Source organism: Cervus elaphus, chromosome 17 (assembly GCF_910594005.1).
Source record: "Cervus elaphus chromosome 17, mCerEla1.1, whole genome shotgun sequence".
Lineage (NCBI taxonomy): Eukaryota > Metazoa > Chordata > Mammalia > Artiodactyla > Cervidae > Cervus > Cervus elaphus.
The window spans coordinates 31032300-31053266 of NC_057831.1; the positions used below are offsets into that span (position 1 = coordinate 31032300).

At 37.6% G+C, this 20967-nt stretch overlaps 1 protein-coding gene across 6 annotated transcripts in view; it reads right to left on the minus strand.

The window, feature by feature from the left end:
- PDLIM5 (PDZ and LIM domain 5) overlaps positions 1 to 20967 on the minus strand; it is a 224052-nt gene that overhangs the window by 21836 nt on the left and 181249 nt on the right. For all 6 annotated transcript variants that reach the window (XM_043871014.1, XM_043871012.1, XM_043871011.1 and 3 more), the window contains one exon: positions 2062 to 2236. In XM_043871014.1, the coding sequence (XP_043726949.1) occupies positions 2062 to 2236 (175 nt within the window). The remainder of the gene's footprint in view (positions 1 to 2061; positions 2237 to 20967) is intronic.

A 20967-nucleotide genomic window follows, 5' to 3' on the forward strand; every position in this document is an offset into this window, starting at 1 on the left:
GTGGTGGCCATTCATGTTTTTAACATAGTATTTATTTTACTTGGCAGAAGACAGTGCATGAAAACCACATTCTGGTGTAGCATTAAAAACTGAAACCAAGGCAGTTGTGGGGGGGAAGGTAGTTTTTATTTTGATCTTCATATTTTCCCTATACTGATTTTTTCAGACGTGCTGGCAGTGGTGATCATAGGATATCACAGAATTTGATGATCAGCCCACAAGAGTCAGAAACTGACGTGGTCTCACATTCTGTTAACCCATCCCGTGATTACTCGCTTACAACAGCACACTAGCAGCGCTGACTCCTGTCTCCGTAACCCATCTCCATAAAAGGTGTGTTTGTCTAAATCATATTATCCTCTGATACCAGTCTAGGAAACCAAAGCATCATAGCTTATAGGAACAATGTTATAAGTCAAAGCTTATTTTTATTAACATTAACTCTAAAAACATAACCCTACATAGAGTCAGTAATTTGAAACATTGTTTTATTTATTGAGAAAAAGCAGTAGCACACTAGATTCTATATTAGTTTAAATATTTCTGTAAGACCCATTGATAGTAGTACTTTAAAAAAAAAAAAGTGACTCTAACCACAAAGATACTATGACCAAAGGATGAGTGGGTCTAGAGTCATGTATGATCTGTTCAGGTTAAACATTCACCAAATGCCTTTCGTATGTCAGATATTATGCTAGACTTCAAAAGCCACTACAGATTTCCTCCGTCTCACCACAACCATTATTACTCCTGCCACGGCTGCAGGTTAATTCTCATACAACAGGTACTTACTGTGGAAAATACAAACTAAGTGGAAAATAACAGCTTATCAAATAGCATGTTATGATTCCATTTCTAGAAAACAATATCTGTCCTTGTGTGTTTGTGTGTAAGTGTGTTTTAAACTGTGAACTAATTGTGGGTATCTTGGGAGGTATAATTATATATGAATTTTTATTTTTGCTTTCTGTTTTCCTATAGTTTGGAAATGTCACAATGAATGTGGACTACCTTTAAGAGGCAAAAGCTACTTTAAAAAAAAAACCCACATACTCTGTGTTGTGTTCTTGACACATTTATTATTTAATAGTGGGTTAAGGGGAAGGGTATTTATATTTGGTTCTTAAATAAGATATTGAGACTCCCTGAGCTCCATTTTAAGTAGTAACTAGAAACATTACCCTAAGCAATAATTATGTAAGACAAGAGGGGAACATGCAAGTAAGTCTTAACCTTATTCAACTTTAGAGACACTGTTGTTTCAACTATTACAAAACAGGGTAAATTAAATATGAGGAGGGAGCTTGAGCAGTCATGTCAAGTAATCATCTGTTAGGGCCAGCAAGCAACTCACACAAGCAGCAAGGTCCTCTGGTGGGATCCCTGTATTAACATTCACACCTAAACCTCGTAACATTTGAAAAGTCACTTGTTCAGAAATGCTGAGGTTTAATAAGTGCTAGTGTAGTACACTCACTTAAGAGCTTAGCCTTTCCTGCTTTTAGGAATTTAAGAAACAATAAAATACATTGGGATAAAAAATATTTTAAAGAAGCATGTTATGACCTAATCCAAAAAGCAAAGCATTTATGAATAGATCCGAAGGTAATTATATCTTTCAAGGCTTAGTTTGAAAATGCAATCTTTTCTCCAGGGCTCAAAGTTCTTTATTTTACATCATTAGTTACTTTTCATCTAAATGAGAGTCCTCACTTTTCTAGTTTGTGAAATAATGAAGTTCTTTGGGGTCCCTTTGAGTCTTAATATTTCATTATTCTCTGAAATGCCACATTAATCATTATTTTTCTTAGTTTGCATAGGAACTAATAACTGACTCAATTGGTATTTTTAGTTTTATTTTCACAGAGCCCAGAATTACTTTTCATTAAAACAGGTTCTAACAAATATCTATTAATATATTCATGCATATCTACTTCCATAATAACTATTACATAGAAAGAAATATTCTCATTGATAAAATTTCTAATCTTCCAAAGTATTAAAAAAAATCAACATTGGTACTAAGCCTTCTCAAGAAAAATTTAAAATCAAATGACCAACCTGATAACCTGGTTGCAGTGGGCGCACATTGGAGTTCGTTTCCCTGCGGGAATATGCTCGGCCCTTTGCACCAAAGTGTCCTCATCACTGGGCTGAGGCTGCCCTCTGGCTGAGTTGGCTGGTGCCACGACTCCTGTGGATGGTCCACTGCTTACGACTCTTCCAGCGGAAGGTGCTAGGAGTTAAACAAGGGAATCAGAATGAGAATAAACCAAATATAAGCTTTTCCTAATAATCAAATGATAACATTGCATACATGTGTGCTCAGTTCTATCGGACACAGTGACCCCATAGACTGCAGCCTGCCAGGCGCCCCTGACCATGGAACTTTTCAAGCAAGAATACTGGAGTGAGTTGCCATTTCCTCCTCCAGGGGATCGTCCCAACCCAGGGATCAAATCCACATCTCTTCAGTCTCCTGCATTGGCAGGAGGATTCTTTACCACTAGCGCCGCCTGGGAAGCCCCCCGGCTCAAAAAAACACTTTACTTTAAAAAATAATCTATCCACTCAATTCTTCACTCAGTCACTCACACTTTATGGAGAGATTATGGATCAAATGCTGGACTGAGACTACAGAGTTAAATAGAAAAATTCAAAGACTGTAATCCAGTGAAAGAGTTATGACAGATGACGGGAGAGAATGTTTTCCAGAGGAGATATGGTTAATATCGAATACAGATGGTAAAATATTTCTAGTCATCCAGAGTCTCTGATAACCATTAATTATATTTAACTCAAAATGTATCAGAGGTACATTACAGATGCCAATGTGTTGAGGACAGAAACAAAAATGAACCCCCTATATTCTCTCCTGTCCTGTATTGCCTAAGAATACTGTGAAATTGGTCACCGGTCATATAAGGGAGATACAAAAGAATCATCCTAGGGCTTTCCTCTCCCTCACCTGTGGCTATAATGGGTTCTGCTGATTCTTCATTCCTGGTTCCTGATTTTGCCCCCTGATGCCTATTCCTGCAATACTGTCCTGGTTTATGTCCTCAAGGCCTCCCACCTGAACTAATACCCAATGTCTTATTCTCCGCTGCCCCTGCGGACTGAAATCTTACTTGATGAGAACTCTGCATAAATCATTCCAAGGCTCTTCCTCTTCAGCAGTGAGTGCAGTCTAAGCTTCTAAGCGCCACATATAGGTCCCTGCAGTGGTCTCCATCTTCCCCACAGCCTCACTTGTCACCATCCTCTGCCTTTCTCTTTACTACAGTGAATACCAGACTGCCTCACTGTCCCTGTGAGGCACCTGTCCATTCACAGCCTGTCCTCAGTCTCATTTCTCTACTTTCCCCTATTCACCTAGTAACCACTACTTGGTACAATGCCGCCCAGGAGTCAACTGCTCTAAAGTCCTCCCCCAACCACCTCTCCCCACTGCCCCTCCACATAATCCAGATTAATGTCTCTTTTCCATGTTCCCATAATTTTCTGTGAATGACTTTACAGAAGATGCTCCCTGAGGGCAGGAACTAGGTTTTATTCCTCGCCCCAGCAACTAACACAGTGTCTAGAATGAACGAATGAGTGAGTAAACTGGAATCAATACATGAATGAACAACTGCAACAACTGTAAAGGATTAAACCCAACAGAAGGCCTATTCTTCACCCACAGGCAATTAAAATGTAGTGGAAGAGAAAACGCTTATAAATTCTAATTGTTTAAAAGAAACAATTTTTAAGAAAAGCATATAAATAATACAAATTAACAGGATGTGTGTATGTATGTGTGTACAGTTATATATGCATGTGTGTACATCGACAGGATTCATATTAAAGGTGTGGTTAGAACTGGATAAACTTAATTAGGATAATTGAAAAACTAATTCTTCCTCACGAAAATAAAGCCTACTTGCAATTTCAGATCCAGAAAGTCAGCATTTATAAACACCTAGCACATCCCCTCCAGCGCTCTGCCTGGTACCTGAGCTGTGAAACGGCATTTTATAGGCTGGGAGCTCAACTAGTGTCCATGTTTCAAGAGATTCAACTGAACTAGGAACATGTTTTAGGCTCACACTTTCTCTTACAGAATGGGAAAGAAAATTACTCTAACACCCATACTGTGTATGTTCTTCCTTGTTTCCTAACTTACACTTTCTCTTACAGAAATGGGAAAGAAAATTACTGCGATATCCATACTGTAATCCATACTGTAGAAAGAATATCCTTTCTTCCTGTTCTCTCACTAACGTATACAACACAACTCTCCTTCAGGTTCTATATGCAGGCCCGACTGCTCTCAGAGAAATGCAGATAAGCATTTTCAATGCCAAATCGTGTTCTCGTCGTTGGCTTCAAGATAGGCAACATGGGTTTCATCTGCTAGGACACATTACCAGCTCACCCTCAGAAATCTGAGGTGTCTGAATTCTCCCACTTACTCAGGAATGGTCCTCTGGCTCCTCTGTCCCTGTCAGTTCCCAGACCCTAACAGCTGGTCCACTGGAAATGTGTTCAAGGTCTGTTCATTAATCCAAACCCATGCTTTGGCATTTGAGTCCTGGGCTTCCCTGGTGGCCCAGACGGTAAAGAATCCACCTACAATGCGGGAGACCTGGATTCAGTTCCTGGGTTGGGAAGATCCCCTGGAGAAGTGCATGGCAACCCACTCCAGTATTCCTACCTGGAGAATCCCAGGGACTGAGGAGCCTGGTGGGCTACAGTCCATGGGGTCACAAAGAGTCGGACACGACTGAGTGACTAACACTTGAATCCCTCAAGTCTGGACAATTGTAAGTCTCCTAACCAGTCTGTCTGCTGCCATCTCTTTTTCAACCTAATCTGCTAGATTATTTTTCCAAATACACTACTCTGCTCATATTTTCTTGCTTACAAAGCTTTCATAATTCCTCCCTGCAAGCTACATGCACCACTGACAGTCTAGTCCCTCCACGAGTTCATGCCAGTCTTCTTTACAATCTTGTCTTCTCTGCTCAGCCAAATACCCACCTTTATCAACAAACTCAATTATCTTTATTTAACATTTAACTTGTGCCATCCTTACCTGAAGGCACTATTCTCAAATCCTTACAATAGCCCTATGATGGAGGCATGATCAGTACCATGTTTTTACTCTAGCTGAGGCAAAGAGAGGTTAAGTAACAAGCCTAACATCAAATAGCAAATAAAGGGCAACCCTAAAGCAGGCAGTCTGGTTCCACAATCTGTGCTCTTAAACACTATGCAATTGTCTACTCATTGTCCCTTCCCTGAATGTGCCGTGCTGGGCCCTGCTTCTATGACCCCTGGCCAATGACACCTTTCTCCACAGCTATTCATGGTTTTCCCATTCTGCAAGGCTCATAGCAATTCTGTTTTCTTCCCCGGTATCCCCTGACCATCCGAGCCAGAATGTTCTCTTGTCCCTCATAACATATTTAACACCCCCATCTATGTAATATATTTGCTATTTATCAATATCCTATAATATCTTTTCCTTCCTATGTCAATGATAAACTCGGTGAAATGAGAACTTTCTATTAACTTCTTTCTAACATTACCAGAAAACTGCCTTAAAAACAGAAGGCAAAAAATTAATATTTAATCAAGTAAACAAAAAAAGGAAGGTTCCAAATCACTTTCATTTTGCCTTTTTAAAGAACAGGATTGAGATAGTTTTAAAATGTGGATTAGGTTCAGGATTTCAAACAGTGGGAAAGTTACCAATTGAAAAATCTCAAAATCAGACCTCAAAGGGAGTCAAACCCTTTCATCTACCATATGCCTTTATTTTATCACATTATCTATGCATAAGCCCTAAAGTACTGAGTCACTGAGGCATTTTTAGCAATAAAAGAGTGTAGTAATTTTCCATCGGTCATTGTAAAATGGGACATAATCCATCTGGCCCATGCCTCAAGGAGAAGATACATGGGGGAACTAAGTTATTTAACATGAGAAGCCATTTTTGAACGCGAGAAGTCACATTAACATGTGACTGTGTCTTAAACACATAGAAGGAGGCTCTAAGCTCACTGCTGTACCTTCCTTGGGGAGAAAAGCCTTGCTTCTTGTTAATGCTCCATTTTAGCCACTTTGGATGAGACAGAAATTCTCACACCTCTGTTTTGTTGCTGTGTTGCGAGTACACTGGCCCATACGCAAAGCTCTACCAGCTTGTTAATTACCAAGCCCCAAACATTTCCAAGGAACAGTTAATTCCCATATGAATAAAGTGATGTTTCATTTCTTCAGACTGAATTTCTCACTACTCCAGCACAGAAGCAGGCAACTTCTGAGCCATCAATTACCAACCCCCTGGCCTCTGCTCATCTAGCTTATTGGGGAGAGGAAGGTGTGAGAAAGTGAGGTTTTGGAAAAGGGGAAGCACCACAAATGAGTCCAGCTTCCTTTAAAATTCTGTAGAAAACTGCACTGCCACACAGACAAAAACAGTCTTCCATGAGGAGTACAGAGACCAAAATATCTCAGATTTATTGACCCCGCCATAAAAATCAATTTTATGTAGGAAAAAATATACATCTCTTCAGGGATAGCAGTTTAAAGATATCAGTCTACTGATCTGTAATAAAACCAGATTTTTCTTTTAAGTTCTAATAAAAGTAATAAATGGGAGCTCTGAATTAGCTCCATTTCATAATCTAGAAATCTAAGTCACAAAAATGTAAGTGACTTATTTAAACTGAATAATGAGTGAGTCACAAAGAGAACATTAAAAGGTTAGTTTTTGACTCAAGCTTTCCTTTTTAACCTTAATCTTGAATGACTTCCATTAAATTAGGCTTGTTTTGTGGCTGATCTCTACCCAATGGAATCAAGTTTAAAAGTTAATTTTTTTCTTTTGTATCAAATATATTTCAGCACCAAAACTCATCTAGAAATTTAAAGCCAGTAGCTATTCTCCAAACTAACAGTGTTAGTGAGATATCTTTTACTAACTTTAGAGTGCTTACTTATGAGTTTTCTAAAGGTTTGGAATGAAATACATTCTAAGCTTTTATTTTCAGCACTATGATAGTCAAGCCTAAGATTGCAAACACTAACATTAAATAAGTTGATATAAATTAGTTGGAAAATCCAGCAGCACACTAGAATACTTTCTCAGCATTTAATATGTAAATTGTCAAATTAATCAACTAAAATATAACTAACACACAAAATGTTAAGTTCTTCATTTTTAAAATATCTGTAATAGTGATATATCTGAGTATTCTAAGGGGTAATACTTTTTAAAGAAGCAAATAAACCAACTTACTAATTATGAGACTTACTTTACTGCAAAGAAATGAAGTCATCTCTTTTGGACTACAGACAATAAATTGGAGATAAAAAATTTTTAAAAATTGAACCACGTAATATTCATTAATTTAGTAGAAAACACACCTCCCGTTACTGGGGAAATCTCTGTGATATATCACTTGGAAAGATAAAGTGAAAACTCTTTACTCTAGAAGGATCTTAACTGTATTCTTCCCCAAGCAGATGATTCAAGTTTGCATTATTTAGCAAATCAGTTAACACAAGTTTTAAGCACTCTTATCCTGAGGTTTAATTTTCTTTTCTAACCACTGTAAGGTCCTAACCAAGTGATTTTTCAAGTTGATCCAAGTAAATCCTCAGTAATGGGGCACATAAGAATATAACTGGGGATTTGTATAATATTATAAAAGACTATGTAATATATATGGAATTAGAAACTATCTAATTATTTACTATGTGGTTCAAATATAGCTAAGCTCACTAAAAGGCACTTGTTTATATAAAAAGAGTTTCTGGAGAGAAAACACAGATTAAGACCTTCACAACTCCAGGTAGTTCAATGTGTGAATTCTCTGAAACAGATGTTTTCCAACTGTAACAAGGTAGGTTATATGACATTTTTGCTTTCTATCTCTGTTCAAAAAAAGTGGTTAGCTCTAAACCAATATTTTTAAAAACAAAGAGTAGTGAAGATTATAATGTATACATTAAATACCTGGCCAGGCTGTACCTGAATAAACATAAATTTCATCTGTTAATTCCTCTGGTTCAAGTCCAATCATTCAACCACCAGTAAAATCTTATTACTGGCATCTATTAGAAAAAATACTACATTATGTCAGACTGTATTTGGAAAATAACATAAGTCAACTGGGGCTGGGGGACAATATCCCCCCAAACAGATGTTGCTATTGTCTTTCAAGGTAGGTTTCTCTTACTAAACGTAGTGCTTTCGAACTGCTGAAAATATCATTCAGCAGGAGAGCAAGTTGGTGTTGAAAGATGAACTGCCCACAACAATATGAGACACACATAACCTAACTTCTTACCACATCCAGAGTATGTCCCAGCTCAAGCAGTCATTATCTCTTGTTTGGCTTATTGCAGCAATGGCCTAAGCTCTTGCTCTGTCCTTCCCAAGACATGGAGCCCAAGAAAAACTAAATTGGCTCATCTCAAGCTCCTCTGCTCCAACAACTCACTTCTAACTCAGACCTGAACGAAAGGTCCTACAGATTCTGACTCCAGCTGCCTCTCGGGCCTGATCTGCCACTCATCCTTTGCTCACTAGCCACAGGGCACACTGTCTTCCTTTAGTTCAGTTACTTGGTCGTGTCTGACTCTTTGCAACCCCATGCACTGCAGCACGCCAGGCCTCCCTGTCCATAAGCAACTCCCGGAGTTTACCCAAACTCATGTCCATTGAGTCAGTGATGCCATCCAACATCTCATCCTCTGTCGTCCCCTTCTCCTCCTGCCTTCAATCTTTCCTAGCATCAGGGTCTTTTCAAATGAGTCAGCTCTTCACATCAGGTGGCCAAAGTACTGGAGTTTCAGCTTCAACATGAGTCCTTCCAATGAACACCCAGGACTGATTTCCTTCAGGATGCACTGGTTGGATCTCCTTACTATCTCCTGTCTTCCTTGCTATTTCTCTAAATGGCCAGTGTGCTTCTGATTCAGGCCCTTTGTAGTTTCTATTCCCTCTGCCAGGAAATATTTTCCCACGGCTTCCTCCCTCATTTCCTTCCTGTCCTCTGCTCAGAGGTCATTTTAGCAATGTGGCTCCTTCTGATCACCCTATATAATAAGGAGCAACCCTCTCCCTTCAAACCAGCATTCCCCATACTCCCTAACTGGTTTATCATCCCCATCTAATGCATTCTATGTTCTTATTGCTTTTTATTATCTCTCTCTCCATACCTTGAGGCCAGAGAAGCTGTCTAATTTATTCACTGCTGTATCTCTAGCACCTAGAACAGTTCCTGGCATTTTGCTTTACAAATCTTCGTTTCAAGAATGACTCCAGCACCAAAATTACTGTCTTCCCATGGAAAGGAAACAGACTCCTTAGAGAAACTACTGTTTCTAGGATTGGGACAAAAAAAGTCAACATGGAAAGTCTAGAATATTTTGTCAGAAAGCAAAAATGCTAGCAAAGAACTAGAGTTGTATCAAGTGACTTGAAGCAGATGAGACCTTCTGAGCATTAATAATAACTACAAAGACTGAAATAAATTTACACGAGCTCACAATGGTTTTGTAATTTAAAAAACCACATTGATCACCTTTAGAGGATGCTAAGAAAAAAACAGATTTATTTGAAAAACCTGTAAAATTTAGTAAAGAGGAAAGAAATCAAGCTTTACAATTTATCACCTGGTAGCCAATCATGTTTCAACTATATACCATTCATTCCTCTGTTGTCTCTGAACTATTCAAGATCAATCATTTATTTCATAATATTTCAATATCATTTCTAGAGTACTCTTTTAAAAAAATCTACCCAATAATACCATTATCACATCTAAAATAAAACAAAAATTTCTTTAACCTCATCAAATAACCAATTTTCCAATTTACTTCTGATTATCCTCTATATTAGTTTCCTCTCACTGCTGCGACATATTACTAAACATGTACTGGCTTAAACACAGCACAAGTGCACTATTTTACAGTTCTCCTCCATGGATATTTCCAGGCCAGACTCAAGGTGTTGGCAGGGCTGCTTCTTCCTAAAAGCTCTAGGGAAAATCCATTTCCTTGCTTTTTCCATCTTTTAGAGCTGTCCAAATTTCATGGTTCAGGGTCCTCTCACACCATCTCAAAACCAGCAGATTGAGTCCTTCTCACACTACAGCACTCTAGATTCTCTCTTTGCCTCCCTCGTCCACTTTTAAAGGTCCTTGTGATTACAATGGGCCCACCAGAATAATTATTTTAAGCTCAGCTAATGAACAATTGTTAATTCCATCAGCATCCCAAATCCCCCTGTGACATGAAATATAACATATTCGCAGGTTATGGATATTAGGGCATGGACATTTTTGTGGGGACATTATTCTACTTACCACATACACCCCAACACAGTTTAATCAAGATCCAAATGATAAAGGTCCACATACTACATTTGGTGTGTCTTAAATTTTTTAGTCTATAATCCCTTCCAACTCCCTACTCCCTGCAAAATACCTATAGAAGAAACTAAGTCTCCAGTTATATGTTTGTGTATTTGAACTTTTTTTATAGTAAAAAGCTAATGAAAAGCTTTATACCTATTAAACTGAATCGTTTATTTACAGAAACAATATAAGGTATTATTATTATTACTTGATGGGCCAGGAACACAAAGCTCAGAAAGGGTAAGTATCTGCCTGAAGACAGTCCCTGTGGCTCAGACGGTAAAGAATCCACCTGCAATGCAGCAGACCAGTTTTCATCCCTGGGTTGGGAAGATCCCCTGGAGAAGGGAATGGCTACCCACTCCAGTATTCTTGCTTGGAGAATTCCATGGACAGAGGAACTTGGCAGGCTATAGTCCCTGTGATCACGAAAGAGTCAGGCGCAACTGAGTGACTAACACTTTTCTTTCATGTATAGCAATAAAACGAAGCAAATGTTTTTTTGAATTCAACTATTATGTATCAAATAATGCACTAGGTTTTACTGCTACAAACAAGACAGAAGTGATTTCTGCCCTCACCGAGTTTAGGGATTACAGACCAGAAGAACTGACTCATTCGAAAAGACCCTGATGCTGGGAAAGATTGAAGGCGGGAGGAGAAGGGGACAACAGAGGATGAGATGGTTGGATGGCATCACCGACTCAATGGACATGAGTTCAAGTAAACTCTGGGAGTTGGTGATGGACAGGGAGGCCTGGCGCGCTGCAGTGCATGGGGTCACAGAGAGTCAGACACGACTGAGCAACTGAACTGAACTGAACAGACCAGAAATCAGTCAGATATGTTATAGTGTGGCCAGTGCTAGAATGATGGAAAGATAACGAGTTTAATTATAGATATTCCTTCAGTCACAAGTGTCTACTGACAGCCTACAGTGTGGCAGGCACTGCATTACATGAAGGTAACCCAGCTGGAGGACAAAACACATTTTGTCCTTTGTTTCATACAGCTAAGGCCTTTTTTTTTTTTTTTTGAGTTGGAGGTTCTTGTGGTTTATCTAAGTATAGACAGTCTATTGAATATATGAACTCAAGAAAAAGATCTGATCTAGAATTATTCAAGAGTTATCAGCATACTGATGGCAACTGAGGCTGTGGGAATTAGTGAGACTGTTCAGGGAAAGAGTAGCGTGAAATAGAAGAGCTCTTAAGGTATCAGACAAATAATAAGAGATACTCTGGGAACAGAGAGAGAGGCAGGAGAACCAGGAGAGTACATCATGGCAGCCAAAGAAGCAGAGTAGAGAACATATGGGATCCAAAATCATTTCCATGTGACTCCAGAGCCTATGACCCTAAGCATTCATTCATCACATATTTATTACATGCTTGCTGTGTACGAAGCTCTTTGCCAGGCACTACCTTGATTCACAGGGTCGCAAAGAGTCGGACACGACTGAGTGACTGAACTGAACTGAACCTTGACCCATGAAAATATGAAAGCAGATCTTCTTGAATGCATCTCAACCTTGAAGTACTAACTTCTAGACCAGTTGAGAAGAAGGGGACAGTGATAACTGAGGTGATTAATTTCTGCTATTTTAATTTCCTTAATAAGCCTGCTAGGATAAATTTTTGAATAATGTATGAAAGTATTATTTTTTATTTGCCCTGGTACACTTAACATCTTATATTATCACTTTTAAGCCCTTCATGTGTTCTGTAAAAGATATATTTCCTACAGAGATCTAACTTTCTTTCCCTCCACCTGGCTGCACATCCTTTCTAGCCATTTATAATTAATGGCTTCAAAGTTCCTGAACTATAACAAATGGTTATAAAGCTAGATTCTTCATGTTTTGAGAAATGTTTCAGAGAAGTTATATAAGCTGCTTCAGAAAGGGAAATATAATTATAAATCTAACGCTTTTGCTAAGGACAAAGAAGCCTGAAGCATTAAGTGCTGAATTCATTTTTGTGCAAACTCTACTGATGTAAATATTTCAACTAATACATCTGAATTAAAAGAAAACAATAGAGAAAGTCATGGTAGTAAATCTGCAAATAACCATAAAATGTTTTAAGTATCCTATAATATTTCATTCTCAGTAAGTCAGAAATAAGGCTGATATCAAGAATATTAATATTATCCCTCAAAAGAAAAAGGACAAATGTTCACAGCCTGGACAAGACAGAGGGAAGTGATATGTGAGGTTTATGGTGTGAAAAACAACTGCCTCTTCCACAAGGGGTATTCCTGCTATAAACACTGAGGCTAACGTTGTCCTCGTATAAATAACCGGGCTACATCAAAGTGACACTCTGGCACTCTTGGGGAGACAAAGTATTGTAATTCAACATCTCAGAGAATGTGTTCACAAAGGTATGGTAGAAATTTTACACATACTAAATTGAGTAGCAGCGACAGTAACACACTTGCATACTATCGTAGAAGGCAAACGCGTTCTTCTCTGTCCCTTCCCCAACCGCCTCAAACAGACGGTGGCATGAGAAACGTAGAATCTGCATTTCGTCTGCCAAGCCCTTATGCTGAACACATAGACAACAGCCTACTCTTCATAATCCAGGCACGAAACCATGTCCAGTAGAAACAGAAAAGGTTTAAAGTTGAGCCAAGATCTAGGATCAGAGCAAAGTACATTCTAGAGAGGTCTGCACAACTTTTATTAAGTGAAATCAAGCATTTTTTAAATTCAATGATTAAAAGCAAAATTGGACAGATTAAACTATTATCATTTCCCTAAGCAGTGGAGAATGTTGGTATGTATGTCATAAAGAATTGGAACAGGTGCGCCCAAGGCTAAGTATCAAATATTTCTGCAACTTCAGTAGGTTAGTTTCTTCCATTAGCAACCAACCTTTCAACTCTTAAGAACCCAGATTAAACTGGATCTCAAGTGTCTTAATTAAAGTGAGTGTGGGGACTTGAATTAGATTTTCTCTTCTTTTTTAGTTTTTTGAATCATACATCATCAAAATTCGAGATACACAGACTTGCCTTTTTCTCCCTACTAACCTTACATTGAAAACTTCTATTTGGTTAAAGCTGCAAGTAAAAGAATCCCAATCTATAACTTTCAGATATAGATAAGATAAAATATAAAATACTGCAGATAAAGTATGTTTTGCCAAAACTTAATTAAAAACCAACAAATTATTTATCACTTATAGAGTTTCCTAAATAATCTCAATACCACTGTTCCAATTTCAAATTTTATAATGGGAAGACAAGCTCATGCTATATATAATCTTGGGTGCTTAATGTGCTTCATGCTGAAGCGGGTAGAGGGGTGGATAAAGAAAAAGAACAAAATCAGATAAAATATTTTAAAAAACAAACAGAAATCTGAAGACTGATTCATGACCTCAGGATACTAAAGAGGATCACTGGTAAACTCATTCAGACCTCTGTAAGCTACAGATTTATTTAAAATATTAAATTTGTAGATTTTCATTCACATTTGAATGAAAAAACCATAAGAACATATCTTAAAATTATTTGTACTCACATTATATATGGAGTTCTCACATGTTATTTCCAAATTAATGTGAAATCCAACACCATTTTCCCACCAACTTTCATCTGTTTACATATGTGAGAAAGCAACCTAGTCTCAGAAATCAAGGAGAAAGCTACCTCCGATTTGAGTGATTATATAAATAGAAAAGGTTGGCAAACAACTGAAGCAGAAAGGGAAAAAAATTTAATTGAGAACGATATCTTAGAGAATTCGTAGTAGTAACAGAAATGTAAGGAGTATCCAGCTTTTAGTTTCAGATAACTTGTATTCATCATTAGAGACATCTTTGGTATTGTTTGACATGGGGAACTCTTCTTAAAGTCATTAGATCTCTAAAGTAAACAAAACCTTATTCATTATCCAAACATATGTTTGAATTTCATATCATTTAAAAGCAGAGAACACTGATCGGCTATTTTATCCTGGAGGAAACAGTATCTTGAGCACAGTGTCTAATGTTAAGATACACTTGGAATCCTTGTTTTTTAAACTTCTAGTTATATGAACTTAGAAATGCCATCACTTTGGGTCTTAGTTTCTTCATCTGTAAAACAGCAAAAGTAACAACTAACTCAAAAGTGTGAGAGGGTTAAACAAGGTAGTCTAAGTAAAGTGTTTTACTTATAGATCCTTGAATGTGTAAGAAATGCCTCATTAATGTGATTTTATACTCTGACATAATGCCCTAACATGGTTAAAAAAATAAAGTATACACTCATTCAGCAGCTACCTAGTGAGCACATTCAATGTTTTAGACCTAGGAACTCTTGTGGTATGAAAGATACACTCAAGAAAAAGAAACTGGTGCCCAAAAGAAGTAACCCACTTCTTACGGGAAATGGTCACAAGCAAAGTGAACAGAGCACTTTAGGATTAGCCCCTATCTAAGGTAGGGTGCTCATGACCCCCAACAAAGTTTGTGCTATGCAGAATTATCCAACATATTTTTGGGCCATATAATTTACTTTGCAACTACTCAGTTCTATAGCTGGGACATGAAAGGAGCCATGGACATGTAAATGAATGAGCATGTCTGTGCTCCAATAAAACTGTTTACAAACACAGGTGGTGGGCCGGATGTGGTCAATGGCCATAGCTTGCCAGCTCCTGGTTTAAACCATATGCATTAATTAATAAGAAGTAATAATTCTTTTTTAAAATATTACTGAAGAATGATTGATTTACAGTGTTGTGTTAATTTCTTCTGTACAGCAAAATTATACATATATATATATTGCACTCCATTAGAGATTATCACAGGATATGAGTATAGCTCCCCATGCTATACAGTTGGATCTTGCTGCTTATCCTTTCTACATATACTAGTTTGCATCTGCTAATCCCAAACTTGCAATCCTTCCTTCTCCCACCCTCGGCCCCCACTGGTAACCAAAAGTCTCATTTCTGTATCTCTGAGTCTATTGTTTCCTAGATAAGCTCATTTGTGTCATATTTTAGATTCCACATATAAGTAATGTCATATGGTATTTGTCTTTTCCTTTCTGACTTAGAAATAGTAATTCTTTGTGAAAAGCATATGTGAATAAACCCAGGTATCTTCTCTTATTAAAGATGTAATATTTTAATCTCAGGATGAGAGGAAATGGGAAAAAAGAGCCTTCACCACAGTGTACTTGAAACAGCACTGGGAAGCTTCCAACATGGAAATAAATTTCAATAAAAGAACTTTTAAAAGAAAAGAAAGAGGGCAGTGTATGGCTACTACTTTTATTTTTTCCTATATGAAAGCATGTGTATACCTATGGCTGATTCATGTCCATGTTTAGTAGAAACCAACAAAATTCTGTAAAGCAATTATCCTTCAATAAAAAAATAAATTTAAAAAACATAATTCTAAACAAAAATATATCTGTTACATAGAGCATATTTACATGCTTCACACTGTGGTTTTGACAATGGACAGCTCCAGTAGGCCTTTATGGCAGTGGACTGTTCAGTTTAATGACGTCAAAATGTAGGGGAGCAGATGGCAATAAAACATTATTAGAAGAGATGAAACATACGCAACTGGTAGCAGTTTACTTATTCATATCAAAATTTTTAAATGGAACCAATAAATCTATCCATCTTAGCTAAGTAAATCTAGTTATCTCGATTTATTACTGCACCGTAAAGCCCACAATGAAATTTGGGATGGTTGAAGAAACAGTAATTTCCTTTCTCACTCCTATCTCCTTTAGACTTTGAGTAAAATATAGAATTTATATCCACTTATAACTGAGATGCACATCATTCAGTTTTTGATCTAATCAGATCTCACAAATACATTCAAGTCTTCCTTGGAAAAAAAAAGAATACATCAGATCTCTCCAAAGCTCTGTCCATAGTAAATAAAGAAACTTTTTAAAAAAATTGCTAAAATGTTGCATACAGCAGAGGCAGGGTATGATAAAGGGTCATGTTAACTAGAATCCTAGCTAAATTTTTTGAAATGAAGTGGAGATTCAATGAAAATGTTACTTGAAATAGATCTTAGTAACTGCTAGTTACCTACTTTATCCACCCAATGCAAGGCAAGAATCCTTTCTAGACTATCCCTAAGAGAGTTAGTTCTCCCTAAATATAGTCACTGATGTTATCCTGTGATACAGAGAATTGCACTATTTAATCAAAATAACTGGGTTCAAATCACTACAGGACTCTGAACAATTCTTTTGACATTTCTCAGATTCTGTCACTTCACTGGGAAAACAATGGCCCATTAAAAATTTAATGACATTCTCTTACTACAATTCTGAATAAAAAGATACTTTTAAAGCTGAGAGTATTTTAAAAACATAATTATTACTATTCATATTAATCAATGATACCCACCATTTACTATTGAAAGAGGATGTTGCTCCCTTTGAGTCTACCAACTATATTCTTGAGTTCCAAATGGCCAACGGGGATGATAAGTACTCCCCAAGGCAGGATGTGATAGAAGATAAAATTAACTAAATATTCATTTTGAAAGCAAGTTTGTTTCTCTTTCCCTTTTTCATTTGACTAGAAGAAATTTACTATGTCACTAAAAGATATTCTAATGATCCCAACTTTTCAATTTATAGCTTACTTCCACTGTATTTCTTCAAAATATAATCCATATTTTTAAAAAGAACCACCAATTTTTATGTCTCATTGTCAATTATAAGCCTAGCCTTTACTACATATATTAAAACTGCTTCATAAAGAAAAAAGCAACTCACTAGTAAAAAGTCTATATACATATTACAGCTATCTCCAGCTTTTAGAAAGTTTAAAACCACTTTACTTTTATGGAAGACATGCACTGGTACCCATTTTCACTAACTCAACAGAAATCCAACTTTCACTTTTACAAAAAAAGGCAAACTCTTCACTTTACACGATTTTGACTTGCCAAAAGGTTTCACAAGAACTCTGCTTTTGGATAGGAGAAAACAGTACTTGGTACGTATAAAGGGAATGATGCTATAAGGAGAACACAGGGAGACATTTGTTCAACATACAGCATCAAAGGTTAAGAATGTCTAATGTGCTATGTGCTAAGTCACTTCAGTTGTGTCTGACTCTATGGACTAGAGCCTGCCAGACTTCTCTGTCCATGGGATTTTCCAGGCAAGAATACTGGAGTGGGTTGCCATGCCCTCCTCACGTCTAATATTACATGATAAAATACTACTAGTGTACTGAGTTGTTGTTTAGTCACTTAAGTCGTGTCCAACTCTTCACGAACCCATGGACTACAGCCCATCAGCCTCCTCTGTCCATGAAAATTTCCAGGCAAGAATATTGGAGTTGGTTGCCATTTCCTTCTCCAGGGGATCTTCCCAACCCAGGGACTGAGCCAGCGTCTCCTGCTTGGCAGACAGATTCTTTACCACTGAGCCACCAGGGAAGCCCAGTGTATTGAGTACTTCATCATAATAGTCACTAAACACCTCTGTAGAATGTCTCTCTCCACTGGACACATTTAATGATTAAAAAAAAATAAATAAATCCAATAATTCCTTGCCAACATCAGGGAACAGAAGAATAAATAGTGAGTTGTGTTTAATTAAAGCGCGAATGGGGCATTATTCTAAAATGCTATACGAACTACTAACGAAAACAGAAAAAGGAAAATTTTCAGCACAGCCAGACAACATGAACCACTGTGAAAGAAAACACAGCAAAGTTTTTAATTTTCAATGGCCGTATGAAATAAGGTCACATTACTTTCTATAGAAAATGGTGATTAGAGTATTAGCCAAGACTGTATATTTCAATGATTTTTAAGTAATAAATTATAATTTATTTATTAAAAACATAAAAGTGTTAATACATTGAAGTATTATTACAAATGCTCTCAAGATCAACACATTTTGAAAGTGTGAAAGAAGGAAAAAACCTGTATGAAAAATAATTGAAAAGCCTATTTATGGAGTTAAAGCTTTCTGAACTACATACAAATAATAACATGAGTATTTAATTTTTGATCAATGGGACTCTATAGAATTTTTCTTCTAAAAAGAATAAAAAGGGGTATCTTGGAAGAAACCCCTTTTCCAGTTTATAATATTTATTTCCCTGACAACATGTAGTACAAGTGCTTCCTACAAAGGTAAGCAATGCTGTGAGGATCATGCCCAAGTCACCAATCTCATATCTGCAACTATAAATAATCAAAAATATTCAGTGTTCAGAAAATGCTGATTTAGGGGAAGTCAATGCACTCACCTGAGGAAATGCTGCAAAAATAGACTAGCTATATTATGAAAGTTAACTCTAACTCACTTCTCAAGTACAATAGAACATGCAATCCATTCAGATTTATATTTTGTAGCTACACACATAACATAAAGACATATTCACCCAAATTTTTGTGCTGTAGTCTGACTTAGAACGAAGTATAGTCTCCTCAAGCCTAGTACAATTCTCTACCAGGATTTTATCTGAGGATATTGAATATTCTATAAAGAATACAGCTCCTTATGGGAGCACTGGTTAGAACTTACCTCCCAGGCAGATTTACATGTAAGTACTCTACATTCTCTTGCTGTTGGAATTCTCTGGGTTTATACTGCCAATGCTCAGGGTAATACTCATTATCACCACCCCTACACTGGATTACCTCATCAACCTCTCAATAGTCTCTGAGAGCTTCTGCATACCTGCTCCCTCTCCAAGTTGGCCTCTTCCTAAAAATATTCAAGGGGCATCGACTCATACGATCTTACTTTAGGCACAAACATGAACACTGTGTTCTTGCATAAAATATGACTCCAGTATAAACAAATGTATACTTCATCTTAGGACTGTGTTGCTGGAACTTTATTGGTCTCTTTCTCCCCGTTACATCAATCTAGACCTCCAAATCTTCTGACCTGGATCTTGTAACTGGATTTCTCTCTTTGGACCTTGTTTTTCGTTTTTTTTTTTTTTAAATTGATTTCTGTTACTGGTATTTTGCATCGAAGTTAATTTATCCACAGTGACATGGTGGGTGAATACCCCTAATATTTCCTCTGCATTCCAATGCTTGGTACCCTATATGCCATAAATTTCTAAATTTTTTGAGTAAAAATTCCTAATATGTGGCTATGGATCTTTACACTTTTTTAATCACTGGAAAAATAATAACAGAGTTTAATTACAGTATTGTTTATGTTCAAAACTTTGAAGCCTTCTGGAAGTCTAAAGCTACAAGGACGATGGAGCACCTTCTTCTTTATGGATATGTACAGTGTTTGCTGGCAGCCTATGGCAGACAGCACGTCCACCTTTGTTCAAGGACTGTTGTGGGACTTTCAAGTCTGGTAGGAGGAAAGAATAGGTTCCCTGGTGGCTCAGGCGGTAAAGAATCTGCCTGCGATGCAGGAGACCTGGGTTGATCCCTGGGTCCGGAAGATCCTGTGGAGAAGGAAACGGCAACCCACTCCAGCATTCTTGTCTAGAGAATCCCATGGACAGAGGAGCCTGGCAGGCTACAGTCCATGGGATTGCAAAGAGCAGACACCACTGAGCGACTAACACATACTAGGAGGAAAGAACAATGTCTGGAGAACCCCTCACATCATGGGAAGATGTCTAAAATAAGACAAACTAACCTGTCCCCCACTCATCCCTCACTGACATTTACTGAGGGCCTAGAAACGGTGCACGCCAGCTACTGGTTTCGTGCTGTAAAACAAAGATTAGTAAGACCTGATCCCTGACCTTTAGGGGATCTAAAAATGATGATAAAATACACCTATGTAAATAATCAAAATAAACATGATGAATGCTATAATACAGCCATAATCAAAATTTTGTAGAGCACAGAGAAAGAATAGGCAACTATTTCCAGGGTTCAACAAAGGTTCACAAAGGAGATGACACCTGGTCTTAAAGTGTGAAGAAACGTTTTTCAGGGGTAAAAGGGTAGGGAAGCAATTCAAATAAAAAGAGCCTCTTGTACAAAGCACTGAGGTGTGTGCCCCAGGAACAGGATGAACTCATGAACTTGAGTGTGACAGGACTGGAGGGGCCATGAGGAACAATATTACATACTGTGGCTGGAGGTGAGGCTGGCACGAGGTGTGAGAGGGCTGTAAGCCCTGTGAAGAAGCCAAACATTTAGTGGGTGGCAGAGCTCCCAAAACATTTTTAAGCAAGGAAGTCACATGAGGAGAAGTGCTTTACTAGATGGTAACAGTGTAAGTTTTAAATACTATCATTAAAAGGAATAAAAGGCTGAAAACTTACCCTTTCTTGAGTGCCCTCTATGTACCAAACACTATATGTATATCATTTGAACTTCCTAATAATGCTACAGGGGACCTTTTTAGACTCTTCTTTTAATAGATAAAGAAACCAAAGCCCCAGAATTCTCTACCTGGGGAACATCTCTGGTATTGTGACATTCCTACTGCAGAAGGCAGGAACTCCTATGCTTCAGGGCCCTCCCGTCAAAAAACAGTGATGAACAATGGCCCGATCTAAGAAAGCACTGCTTGTATTCTAAGGAACTGGTCATTCTCATTTTGCAAATAACTGAAGTTA